The sequence below is a fragment of the Leptonychotes weddellii genome, chromosome 5 (assembly GCF_054177405.1).
Source record: "Leptonychotes weddellii isolate Sample4059 chromosome 5, ASM5417740v2, whole genome shotgun sequence".
Lineage (NCBI taxonomy): Eukaryota > Metazoa > Chordata > Mammalia > Carnivora > Phocidae > Leptonychotes > Leptonychotes weddellii.
In genome coordinates, this window is record NC_138373.1 from 72,976,560 (window position 1) to 72,990,210 (window position 13,651).

Consider the following 13,651-nt stretch of genomic DNA (forward strand, 5'->3'; position numbering starts at 1 on the left):
CTGGGTGATAGACATTGGGGAGGGTATGTGCTATGGTGAGCGTTGTGAATTGTGTAAGACTGATGAATCACAGACCTGTACCTCTGAAACAAATAATACATTATATGTTAAAAAAAAAAAAAGAAGAAGATAACAGGAGGGGTAGAATGAAGGCGAGGAATCGGAGGGGGAGATGAACCATGAGAGACTATGGACTTTGAGAAAGAAACTGAGGGTTCTAGAGGGGAGGGGGTGGGGAGGATGGGTTAGCCTGGTGATGGGTATTAAAGAGGGTACGTTCTGCATGGACCACTGGGTGTTATAGGCAAACAATGAATCATGGAACACTACATCAAAAACTAATGATGTAATGTATGGTGATTAACATAACATAATATAAATAAATAAATAAATAAGTCAGAGCAATGAAAAGTATACCATAGGAAATATAGTCGGTAACACTGTAATAACTTAGTATGGTTACAGATGGTGACCACACTTACTGTGGTGGACAGCTAATAATTTATGGAATTGTTGAACCAATATGTTGTACACCTGAAACTAATATAACATTTATGTCAATGATGCTTCAATAATAACTTTTTTAGAAAAAGAAGACAGGGGGTGCCTGGGTGGCTCAGTTGTTAAACGTCTGTCTTCAGCTCAGGTCATGATCCCAGGGTCCTGGGATTGAGCCCCGCATCGGGCTCCCTGCTCAGGGGGAAGCCTGCTTCCCCCTCTCCCACTCCCCCTGCTTGTGTTCCCTCTCTCGCTGTGTCTCTCTCTGTCAAATAAATAAATAAAATCTTAAAAAAAAAAAAGAAAAGAAAGAAAAAGAAGACAGGACTTTTCAGTACAGAGAACATGTACTATAAAAAGAGTTTCTGGGGCGCCTAAGTGGCTCAATCAGTTAAATATCTGACTTCGGCTCAGCTCATGTCTCGGGGTCCTGGGATCAAGCCCCGAGCGGGACACCCTGCTCAACGGAGAGTCTGCTTCTCCCTCTCCCTTTGCCCCTCCCCCTACTCTCTCTCCCTCTCTCAAATAAATAAATGAAATCTTTAAAAAAAAGGGAGAGGGGCACATGGGTGGCTCAGTCGTTAAGCGTCTGTCTTCGGCTCAGGTCATGATCCCAGGGTCCTGGGATTGAGCCCCACATCGGGCTCCCTGCTCAGCCGGGAAGGCTGCTTCTCCCTCTCCTACTCCCCCTGCTTGTGTTCCCTCTCTTGCTGTGTCTCTCTCTGTCAAATAAATAAATAAAATCTTTAAAAAAAAAAAAAAAAAGGAAAACATTCCTAACAGGAGATCTAGAGGCCACATTTTATCTAGAGGTTTGTTTGACTATCACAGAGTTTTTATTGGAATTCTTTGTTTTTTATTGGAATTTCTTTGTTTTCTTGTTAAATATATATTTGCATGTGTTTAGGTGATATGCACACACTCCGGTTTGCCCAGGACTCAACACTGATTCATTACCTGTCTATGACTACCTGGTTTGCATTATACACCTGGCCCCTTTGTGACCACTTCCTTAGTCTAAAAGCAAGCAAAGAGAAAAGGGGACCTCATCATTACCACTTTCACCTCCCCCAATCAATATTCCTCAAAAAACAGAGCTTGATCCTGAGCCATCTCTTATAATAAATAAGTTGCCCCTTTCTTCTGGCAGGTTTAGCGTTTGCTGCCACAATACAGTTTACTGGGAGTCCTCAGCATTGAGAAGAAATGTGCTGATTGGGGACCTAGAAAGATTTTGGTGGGTAAAGGAGAATGGAAGGTAACTCCTGTGCTTTTTTCGATCCCCAATCCCTCTCGCTTTCTTCAGCTAACAAATTCCATCTCTGCTGTAGGAATCCCATTCTTTGTAGTTCAAACAATAGATGGTCATGTTGTCCAACAACAACAAAAGGCCAATGTAAGAAATAGAAAAAGAGCCAGAACCCCCATGACACTGTTTCAGTGTTTGAATCCAGCCATGCCTGAAGCCAACAGTACCTCTGGATTTCCCAGTTTTCTGAGTCAGTACCCTCTTTCCCTAAAGTTAGTTAGTTAGTTAGTTAGTTAAAGTTTGAATTGAGTTTTCGTCATTGGAAGAAAATAAGATATCTGGTGAATACAGGGACATTTTTACTCTATTACATTTTTCTGAACTTTCTCTGGGGTTCAGGACCTACTAAGCTTCAAACTAAGAATTCAAGTGAAAAAAGGTGTGTCATCCCTGCACACACAAATCCACTGTCCCTGTGCCCTGAGCAAGCATGGAACACGAAAGTCTCTAGACAGAGTCCGTTCATACCATAGCACTAGCTTAAATGAGGTTTTAGTAGAAAACCAAACTATTTTTTATCATTTGATTCTGTGAATTTGAACTAATATTTTGGGAAGGGGTGGGTTAAACTCTTTGCAGGTAGAGGATGATAAGGAATGTGATTTGTTTTTAAAATTCATCCCAAGGGGGCACCTGGGTGGCTCAGTTGGTTGGGCGACTGCCTTCGGCTCAGGTCATGATCCTGGAGTCCCGGGATCGAGTCCCACATCGGGCTCCCTGCTCGACGTGGAGTCTGCTTCTCCCTCTGACCCTCCCCCCTCTCATGCTCTCTCCCATTCTCTCTCTCAAATAAATAAATAAAATCTTTAAAAAAAAATAAATAAATAAATAAATAAAACTCATCCCAAAAGTACAATTTGCTAGTTAAGCTGGTTTTTTTTTTCCTTTTCTCTTTTTCTTTCTTCTCTTTTTTGGGGGGGTTGGGGGGAAGAGGAAGGATTGGATTATTCTCTAAACACCTCCTTCTATCCTCATGACTGGGATCTCAGTTTCCCTGTTCATCCTTCCTCCCCAACCTAGTTATTCTCATTTCAGTTAAGATAAAATCTCCACAGGTATCAGATGGGGAACCTGAAACTAGGTCATAATAAGGTGATTGAGGAAGCAGGCCTCACTCTGTTTTTAAGAGTTCAGGCTTTTCAGACTCTTACCCCCTTTCTTTTGTCCTCTCAGGAAGAATAGAACAAACCCAGATCAGTCCTTACCTAAGCAAATCACTGCAACATCCTCAGAGTGATCACAGTTATGCTTTCCCCATCCTTCGTGCTTGCAGTTCCAGAGAGCTGACTCATTTCCACTGCATATAAGATCATCAAACCAGATTGGTCCAGAACCTTCTCCAAAATTAGCTGAACCAGAGAAACTGACAGCACTTCCACATTCGAGCTGTTTACAAACCACAGAAGCATGATCTATGTTGAAGTTATCATCACACACTGTTCCCCACTGTCCTTGGAACTTGACCTCTATTCTTCCAGAACACTGGTTTCCTCCATTCATCAGCCTTATCTCCAAGTTGGATCCATCTAGAGCAGAGAAAAGACCAGAGTTCAGAAGTGATATTCATTCAGAAGTGACTTTAGGAAATAAGATTTCTCTGGACGTTTGAGATTTGATGCTGTCCTTAAAAATGGTGCCTCATTTTGGATGCTGCCCATCTTTACATATTGGGGAATTTTAATCTTTTAAAGACCAGCTAACAATGAGGACTTTCCTCTACACCTACTTACCAAGGAAAACGTTTTACAGCTTAAAATTTGCTTTCTGTTTTGTTTTATTTCCTTCCATTGTTAAGACAAAGTAAGCACTCTTTCATATAGAAATTGATAAATTTGACTTAAAGCAGTTATTTTAAAAACTAGAGAAAATAAAATTAGTTCATCCAACAAAGTAGCAAAAATGGAAAACTGGTCGTTTGTTGAACATTTAAAATCTTTATTTTAATCTGTCTTTATTATCTACAGTTCAGAGCATGAAGAATTACCTGAAGTCAAATATAAAATTAGAAAACCGGAAAAAGGGGAAAATAAAAATGCCTAAGCATTCACAATAGTTTGCAAAAGCATCCTATGGTATACCAAATTAATAAAAATTAAAGAAAAAATAAGTCAAAATAATTCATTTCTTACCAATCTCCTGTTTGAATCAAAGCTTCCCCTCCCCCAAAGCATCTGGTACCATTTTTAGCAAAGAACAGCTCTTTCATAAAGGAAATTCTCTCTATACGCTCTTCCCTAGATTTTCTATGAGGACTAAAATACCCAAGAAAAGGAGATTTGGGATGAAATCTGGGGACACATCACATAAAAAAAAAACTGTTTGGGCTTGAACAAAATTTTTAGAGGCTCTCTTTTTGAGAAAGGGATTCACTTTTAGAAGCTCTAAATACCAGGCAAAGACCTCTACTTAACAGGATTTTTTATTCTGGACAATTAATAATCATAAAAGTAGTAGTTCACAATTAAAATATGCATCTTATGTTCCAAGTGTATCACCTAAGCTATCAATCTTTACAACATTGAGCATTACGTGTTATTCCCACTATCCCTACTTCACAGATAAGCATTCTCAGTTTGCCTAATTGTCACAGGATCATACACCTAGAAAACAGTAGAGTCAGGAGGTTAAAAGAAAAAGCAGTCTAACACCAGCCTTTATTCTCCTGACTGTTATACTATATTGTCCCTGCGCGTGTGATGATAACATAACCTCCCAACAGGTAGAGGTTCTAAGGATTGAGCATTAGTCAGGTTGGGGAAATCTCAGAAATATAGCCTCTGAAACCTCATGGAACTAGGGAGTCCTTGGGCAACTAGGCATGTACCAGTTGGAGCATTCACTGTATAAACTTCAAAAAGCAAATTTGATTAATTCTATCCTTAAGTATGAAAAAACAGAAAACAAGAGTTAAAAGTGCTACACTGATGTCTTAGCTTAAACAGCTCTGTAGGCTGCAATAATTATAGTAAGAGTCTGGCAAGAGTTGTTTTTTTTTTAAGATTTTATGTATTCGTTTATTTGAGAGAGAGAGAGAGAGAGTAGGGAGGAGCAGAGGGAGAGAGACAAGCAGACTCTGTGCTGAATGTGTAGCCAGACCGAGGCTCAATACCACCACCCCAAGATCATGACCTGAACCAAAATCAAAGGTCTGACGCTCGACTGACTGAGCCACCCAGAATCCCTGAGCCTGGCAAGATTTATTAGGATTTTTAACTTTGCTGTAGATGCTCCATGTAAATGTTACTATTGTTATTCCCTATCTTTCCCCTGTAATGATTAACAATAAAAGACAAGAAGAGGGAGGAGGGGGAGGAGGGGGAGGAGGGGGAGGAGTGGGAGGAGGAAGAGGAAGAGGAGGAGTGGGGAGCGCAAGGATGGAAGGAAGGGAAAAGGAAAAAGTAGAGCTCTACATGTATTAAAGCACTGAGTTTTCAGAAACTAAAGTTTAGAAAAGTTTAACAACTTGCTCAAAATAACATTCATGAGCAGCTGAGTTGGAATTTAGTCCCGCATTTTTCTTTTTTCTTTTTTTTAAAAGATTTTATTTATTCATTTGACAGAAATAGATACAGCAAGAGAGGGAACACAAGCAGGGGGAGTGGGAGAGGGAGAAGCAGGCCTCCTGCAGAGCGAGGAGCCCAATGTGGGGCTTGATCCCAGGACCCTTGGATCATGACCTGAGCCGAAGGCAGATGCTTAACGACTGAGCCACCCAGGCACCCCCCGCATTTTTCTAGATACTAGCCTGTGTTGTTCTCAATACACCCCAATGCCTGGAGAGAGATTAGTCCTTTCTAAAAATCAGTCCCATGGAGGAGATGGTCTCCAAGAAAGAGGCTAGGAGAGAGAGGCCAGTGAAATGAACAAGGAGAAATGGGAAGCCCAAGAATCTGAATTGGGTCATAAATATGACCCTGGGATTTACAGCAGAAAGGTCTGACGCAGAACTTTCTGAGTTATTGTAAGGTCAACTGAGATACAATTTATGAAATGTTTTATAAATCAAAACCACCATGGGGCATCTAGGTGGCTCAGTTGATTAGGCATCTGACTTGATTTCGTCTCAGGTCATGATCTGAGATCGACCCTGTGTTGAGCTCCATGCTCAGTGGGGAGTCTGTTTGAGAATTCTCTTTATATTCTCTCTCTCTCCTTCTCCCTCTGCCCTTCCCCCAGCTCTCTCTCTCCCTCTCTCTCAAATGAAATAAATAAATAAATCTTTAAAAAAACCCACAACAAACCACCATTAAATAAAATGAACAGCATTATACACTGGAAAAAGCAATTATACTTGGCAAAACATCCTTCCTCCAACAAAGGATTAGTGCTAGGAATATTTATATCTCGATTCAGTAAGTTGAATATCAGTGAATGACAAAAAGGTCAATGCACAAAAGCAGCACATTACTGAGAAAGAGGACAAAGAATTCACTTAGATATCATACTTTTATGTAGGAGTAGAGACTTATAGTAAGATTACTGACTGTAAAATTGAGGCTGGTCACTTCCTTATTGATTGTGGTATTCAGAATCTCTTTTGATTTTTTAATGGGGTTTGTCATGCATCTTCTGGTCTTTAGCAATAGATTGGGTGATTTTATATATGAACGAGATGACTTACAGAAAACTGGCTCCTTTTCATTTTTAACCCATCTACGTACCACCCCCCCCAAAGCATTTCATGTCGAGGCTTTGACTTTTGTAAGTCCTACCTGAGCAGGTTACTCCAACATCTTGTTGATGAGTGCAGTTATGCTTTCCCCATCCATCATGTTTGCAGTCCCAGAGAGCAGATTCATTCCCTCCACAAGAAACATGATCCATCCAAATGTGTCCAGAGCCTGGCCTGGAATTAGCCCATCCAGTGGCTTTGATAGCAGTGGGACATCCCAGCTGCCTGCAAACCACAGAGACCTCATCCATGCCCCAGCCATTATTACACACAGTTCCCCATTCCTCCTGGACTTTCACCTCCACTCTCCCGGTGCACTTGTCTTCACCATCAGTTAGCCTCAGCTCCTTCTCTGTTCCCCCTGCAACAATGTGTAAAGGCAGCGATTGGTCGGGATCCAGAGCAAGTGGAGAATTATTATTCCTTAGATTACTTATTTTTCAAAGTCAAATTTGAGAAACATTCTGGACTCATCCATGGTACAATAGAAGAATGCTATTTCATGGGAATGCAAGTACAAATATCAGCATCACAGGCTTCAGATGAAGCAAGGACATAAAACCAGTTAAGCTAAGTAACGCAATTGTGAGATTCTTTATAATGTCGATTTATATAATCTCCACAGAGAGTTTACTATGTAAATAATATATTACAAAATTTTATAGGTATGAGCTATGTAAGTTTCTCCAAGTTCGTAAGATTGATAGAAAGAAGGCTCATGATGAGGATGAAGAGACCAGTCTTAAGGAATTTAACGCCCATTACACACATATATGGAAAACACCAAGAATTCTTAAAATACTAGTTGAAATCTGGCTGAAACTTTTCTACTTAAATGGAAGTTGAGATGGAGATATTTTCCTATTATCTCCTATCATGAAAAAAATCCCTCTCCCTCCCCCAAACCACCCACCCCCCAAATGTCTCAGCTACCATCCTACGATTACTTTAACTAACATAGGAACCTGTGGTCTCACTGATATCTATCTGGCCTCCCTCAATACATTTTAAGGTAAATTTTGGCATTTGATTTTATTAAAGTGTTCCTCAAATTCCATTTCATCCCAATAATTCTGAGGTTTTTCCTCTTCTGTATTGTTCCCTATTTTTTAGGTAGACATTATTTTAAATCTTTAAGCAAAATGCACATTTTTTTTCCTGTGAAAGTTAATTTTATTTTGGGGGAACCATGCTATTTTGTTCATATTTTGGTGTCACATGGTTAGGATCTTACTTTGTGCTTTTAATATCTGATCCTTTGAAATCATGAAGCATGCTTTTAAATGCTGTTGAGCCTTCAGGAGTATTATTTGCATTTGACAAAGCACTCACCGAGAGAACTGGTGATCAAACAGGCACTGAGAACTGAGACCACAGCCACAGTGGAGGGGCTAAAGAGGATGAAACATCTTCTACAGTCTGTGAAAAAAGAAAAAAAAGAAGAAAAGAAAAAGGACAAAAGTATTGTCTTCCCAGAAGAGAGAGTTTGGAGAAGACAGATAGTTTCAGAGATTTGAGGTTAACAAGGGAAATCGAACCAAGACAAAGAACCCTTCCTTCTAAAAGGCAAGGTGGACAGGAAACCTTCATACCCAGGACCATGTAGTCTCAGTGAAATAGCTTTGGAAATGTTCATTTTAGAGGTGACCTAGGGGTGAGTAATAAGGAGGAAGTTGTGGATGGAAAAGAATTTCAAGAGCAGACCTTAAAACCTGGAAAATCGCAAAAGCATCGATGAAGCTTAGCAGGGGCACAGAACGAAAGTCAACTACTGAGGTTCCTGTCTCCAAGCCTGCTGGACCCAGATGGTTAGGTGGTAAGCTCCAGGAGGGAATGGATTCTATGTATCAGCCTCAGCACTACTTCACCAGTACCTGGCACAGTACCTGCTAAATGGTAGCTGAACATTGATGGAATAAAGTTACAATGTTTCTATCTGAAAAATCAAAATACTAGATCTTATCCCTAGATAGAGCATAAAGCTCTACAGCTTTCATTACTCTCACTTCTTATTCTTACTCTAACCCGACACTCATGTAAAAGCAAGAATGCGTTGGTAGCCACACAGGAGCATGTGCTTTGGGATAAGTCACTGAACTGTGCACTTAGGACTTGTGCTTTCATGTGATATGCTATACTATGATTAAAAGCTTTGAATAAAGAGCCCCTCGGTGGTTCAGTTGGTTAAGCATTGGCCTTCGGCTCAGGTCATGATCCTGGGGTCCTGGGAGCCAGTCCCAAATTGGGCTTCCTGCTCAACAGAGAGTCTGCTTCTCCCTCTCCCACTGCTTGTTCTCTCTCTCTCAAATAAAGAAATAAAATACTTTAAAAAAATAAGCTCTGAAAAAAATTAAAAATGCTAAATGAGTTTAACACATCCATGTAAATCATGAAGTAGATTTCAACATTCAGGATGCTATTCTAAATTTCCCTATGTGATCAACTTGAAATCAATATTCATTCCTGTATGATCTATCTATGTTTTCTAACAATTATTGTTTTCCTACTCAATACAGTTCAGTTTGTTTCAGCTCCTTTCTTAATTTCACCTCAGCAGTTTTACAAAATTGATGCCAAATCTAATCTTTTTTTATGCCAAATCAAATCTTTATCCCCCATCTTCAATTCTGAATCTATGGCAGATAAAAGTTACTGCCATAAAAGCTTAATGCCCATTTCCCATTCCTTACTCTCCCAATGCCAATCACTATTAAATAAGATCCATTGACTGTTAACTTTATACTATATTAAAAGGCAAATGTAGACTAAATGAGAAATGTTTACCTGCAGATCCAGAGTTTCCATGTGGGACCATTCTGAGTTTGTCCAGTCCAAAGTTTTAATGATTTCTAAATCTTCTTGTATTTTTCCTTAGAAATGTTCTGCTAAAGAGGAGGACCACTAAGACTTCTAAAAATCATCTCACTTCCACAAAACAAAACAAAACAAAAAAACCAGAAAGGCTACATAATGGAGGTGGAGTCAGTCAATGAAAAAAGGGAAGTCATTCATAAACTGAGATTCCCTTTCATGCTCATGTTTTCTTCAATATGGGACATGAAACAGCCAAAAGAAATTGAGAAACATTTACTACAGATTTATAAAAATTAAGGGGAAATATTAACTAATGTCCTATTGCTATTGAAATGAATATTTAGATTTCAGTACTTTGTTTTGGACTAATAGAAACAAGAATGACAATCATTGGGGCGCCTGGGTGGCTCAGTTGGTTAAGCGACTGCCTTCGGCTCAGGTCATGATCCTGGAGTCCCGGGATCGAGTCCCGCATCGGGCTCCCTGCTCGGCAGGGAGTCTGCTTCTCCCTCTGACCCTCCCCCATCTCACGTGCTCTCTCTCTCTCTCTCTGTCATTCTCTCTCTCAAATAAATAAATAAATAAAATCTTTAAAAAAAAAGAATGACAATCATTATGTAGTTATGTCAAAAAACTAAAGTGAAAGAAGCAAAGCATAATTTAATAATATTTTATCACTATAGTCACTTGTAATACTATTACCATAATCAAATGTACCAAATGAATAAATCTGTAGACTGTCTACGGACAGCACTTGCTTTTTCTTTTCTAATGAGATGAATAAAATTAGCCATGACCATTACAGATCTACAAATGGTGCAATACAAATTTATAAGACATAACTTTAGCTCTAAATAACTCAAATTCAAGTGAGAGAAAAATATATGTTAACAATAATAAACAGAGGTTCAAAGCACAGGGCGAAAAATAGAGAAAAAAATGATCATATCAACTGGGAGACAGGAATGAACTGTCAGAAAACTCTTTTCTGTGAGAAGATGCTCAAATTGTGTCCTAAAATATGAGAAGGGCTCTGCCCCAAAGAAAAAGGATAAAGGGATTTAAGGCATAAGAAATGACACATACAAAACAATACAGCCGTATGAAAACATGGAAATTTGATGGTCCATGATGGCATAAACATTCTCAGGTATAAGTGGTGTGCCAGAATAGGGGAGTTTAAGAAGCATCTCCCGTCTTGCAAGGAGATACTACAATCGGGTCAACAAGGGCATGCTGGCTTCTTTCCATTTCTTGGACATAACTAACCTCTTACACACATTGTTCCTTCTGTGTGTATTGCTTCCCGCCACTGTCTTTCCAGAGCTAACCCTTACTCATCTAGCTTTCATTTCTTCGTTAAACACCACTTCACTGGGAAAAATAACCTTAACCTTGAATTACTCAGGAAAATGTGCACTCACAGTAACCTGTGCTTTGAAGATTATAACTCATACTTTTTATAATTATTTATTGTTCATCTTACTAGCTGGTCTTAAAACACCAAGGATAGGAAGCATGTCTTCTTTTTCAACAAGACATCCACCAGCCCTTGCCAAAGGGTAGGCACTTGATAATACCTATTTTTTGTTACTGTGACAAATGTTGTTGATAATGCTGTTATTGTTTCAGAGCTAAACTGCAACATGAAGTTTACATGAAGAAGGGCATCCTGTACCATGCTAAAGAATTTGAACTTTATATTATAAAGGCCTACTCCTTGGCAAGGAAACTCTTTCAAGGCAATAAACTAGAGCAATCATTGGACTTAACCTGTTAGTTTCTCATCTCTCATGGATCACTGTCCTTTGTTGCCTGATATTCAGTGTCTTGAAAATTGTCGTTTCACCTATTTTGTCTGTTTTTCACTTATTTCTGGTGGGAGAATAAATGCACTTCCTTTTTCTTCATTCTTAATGGAAGCAGAAATTTTTTGCTCACTAAGATTTTTCTCTTTTGGGGGCACCTGGGTGGCTCAGTTGGTTGAGCGACTGCCTTCGGCTCAGGTCATGATCCTGGAATCCCGGGATCGAGTCCCACATCGGGCTCCCTGCTCAGCAGGGAGTCTGCTTCTCCCTCTGACCCTCCCCCCTTTCATGCTCTCTATCTCATTCTCTCTCTCAAATAAATAAATAAAATCTTTAAAAAAAAAGATTTTTCTCTTTTGAATTTTGCACTGGTCTATTCCTTCCATTTGCCTACTATTTTTTTTCAATTAGGCTCTTCTTATACTCTTAGTAGATTTAAAAAATAACATTCTACTTTCACTGCATTTTACTCTTGCCCTCCTTTCTATTACCACCCCTGCCTCCAATCATCCTCAATATTGCTACCAAGATAAAATGTAAAACACAAAACATCTTGGGGTGCCTGGGTGATGGTGTTGGGTAAGCATCCGACTCTTGATTTCAGCTCAGGTCATGATCTGAGGGTGGTAAGACTGAGCCCCTTGCGTTGGGCTCTGTGCTCAGTGGGGAGTCTGCTTGAAGATTCTTGCCCTCTGCCCCTCCCCCCCACTTGCTCTCTCTCTCTCTCTAAAATAAATAAATCTCTAAAAAACACACACAAAAAAACATCTTTTTGATACTCCAATTTTGAAAAACATTTACTGTCATTATTTGTCTATCATATAGCCTGTACTTTGAAAATTATAACTTGTACTTTTTATAATTATTGTTCATCTTACTTGCTAGCCTTAATATACCAAGGATAGGAAGAGTGTCTTCTTTTTCAGCAAGTTGAATATATGACTCCTCTATTTGTTATTTCTTGTGACTTTCATTTTTTCCCTTTGCCCTTCAATCCTGCTGCCTGCACTCTTTTCTCTCCCAGCCCTTGTCATGGACAAACACTCCAGTATTTGATGCAGATCCTCAAATATGCATACATGCAGCCTTGTAAAATGAGTTTTGCTTGCTTGTGTTTTTAAATTACATAAATGACATGTTATAACTAAAAAGAGAGGCACCTGGGTGGCTCAGTCGGTTAAGCATCTGACTATTGATGTCAGCTCAGGTCATGATCTCATTTTCATGAGATCAAACCCCATGTTCAAGTGTGGAGCCTGCTTAAGATTCTCTCTCTCCCTCACCCTCTGCTCCCCCCCTAAAAAAAATAAATAAGAAAAGATCATAACAATAATAACAAAGATAAGTAGACAAATGGAAGAATATTATTATAAAATTATGTACTATATATATAAAGTGGCAAAATATCTTTTGAAGGTAGACTATGATGAGCTACATTATATACTATAAACCTAAAGAAGCCACTAGAATAACAAAACAAAGAGTGGTAGCTAGTAAACCAACAAAGTAGATTAAGTGGAATCAAAGGTATTTAATCCAAAAGAAGTCATAAAGAGAGGAAAAAAGGAACAAAGAATAGATTGGACAAATAGAAAACAAAGAGCAAGATAATAGATTTGGACTCAACTATATTTATAATTACATTAAATGCAAATGGTCTAGGCATACCCAATTAAAAGGCATAAATTAGCAGCTTGAATTAAAAACACAATTCAACTATATGATGCCTAAATAATATAAAGAAAAAAATAGGCTATGAAAATAATGAAAAAAGATATTCCATGCTAACATCAATGAAAAGAAAGGCAGAGTGGCTATATTAAAATCAGTGAATGTTGATTTCAGTGACAAAGAAAACCATTTCACAATGGTAAATGAGTCCATTTATCAAGAGTGCATATCAATCCTAAATGTTTATGAAATTAACATGAGAGCTTCAAAACCCATGAAGCAAAAACTTATAGAACTGCAAGGCAAAATATCAAATCCATAATTACGGTAGGAAATTTCTATCTCTCTCTCTCAATAATTGATAGAACAACTAGGCAGGAAATCAGTAAGAAGATAGTAGAATGAAGCAAAATTATCAGTCAACTTAACCTGATGAACATGTAGAGAACAGTTTATTCAGTAACAAGAGAATATACATTCTTTTCAAGTGCATGCAAAATATTTCCTAAGATGATATTTCTGGACATATAAGAATTCTCAACACATTTAAAGTAATTTAAATCATACGAAATATTGTCTCTGATCACAATGGAATGAAATTAGGGGCCTGTGAGTGGCTCAGTCGATTAAGCGTCCAACTCTTGATTTTGGCTCTGGTCATGATCTGAGGGTCCTGGGATCCAGCCCTAAGTCAGGCTCACCTCCCAACAGTGAGTCTGCTTGTCTTCCTCTCCCTTTGCCCCCCTCCCCAACCCCACACCCTGCTCTCGCTCTCTCTCTAAAATAAATAAATCTTTAAAAAAAACCAATGGACTGAAATTAGAAATCAATAAAAATATCTCGGAAAACTAAATATCTGGAAACTAAATAGCTCACTTT

At 38.8% G+C, this 13,651-nt stretch overlaps 1 protein-coding gene across 1 annotated transcript in view; it reads right to left on the reverse strand.

Moving 5' to 3' along the window:
• CD163 (CD163 molecule) overlaps positions 1–9,430 on the reverse strand; it is a 28,126-nt gene extending 18,696 nt beyond the window's left edge. Inside the window, exons 1-4 of the mRNA XM_081818925.1 lie at positions 9,264–9,430; positions 7,812–7,898; positions 6,520–6,840; positions 3,013–3,333 (exon numbers count right to left, since the gene is read on the reverse strand). Of these exons, the coding sequence (XP_081675051.1) occupies positions 3,013–3,333; positions 6,520–6,840; positions 7,812–7,898; positions 9,264–9,294 (760 nt within the window). The 5' untranslated portion in view covers positions 9,295–9,430. The remainder of the gene's footprint in view (positions 1–3,012; positions 3,334–6,519; positions 6,841–7,811; positions 7,899–9,263) is intronic.
• Between the last annotated feature and the right edge of the window lie 4,221 nt (positions 9,431–13,651).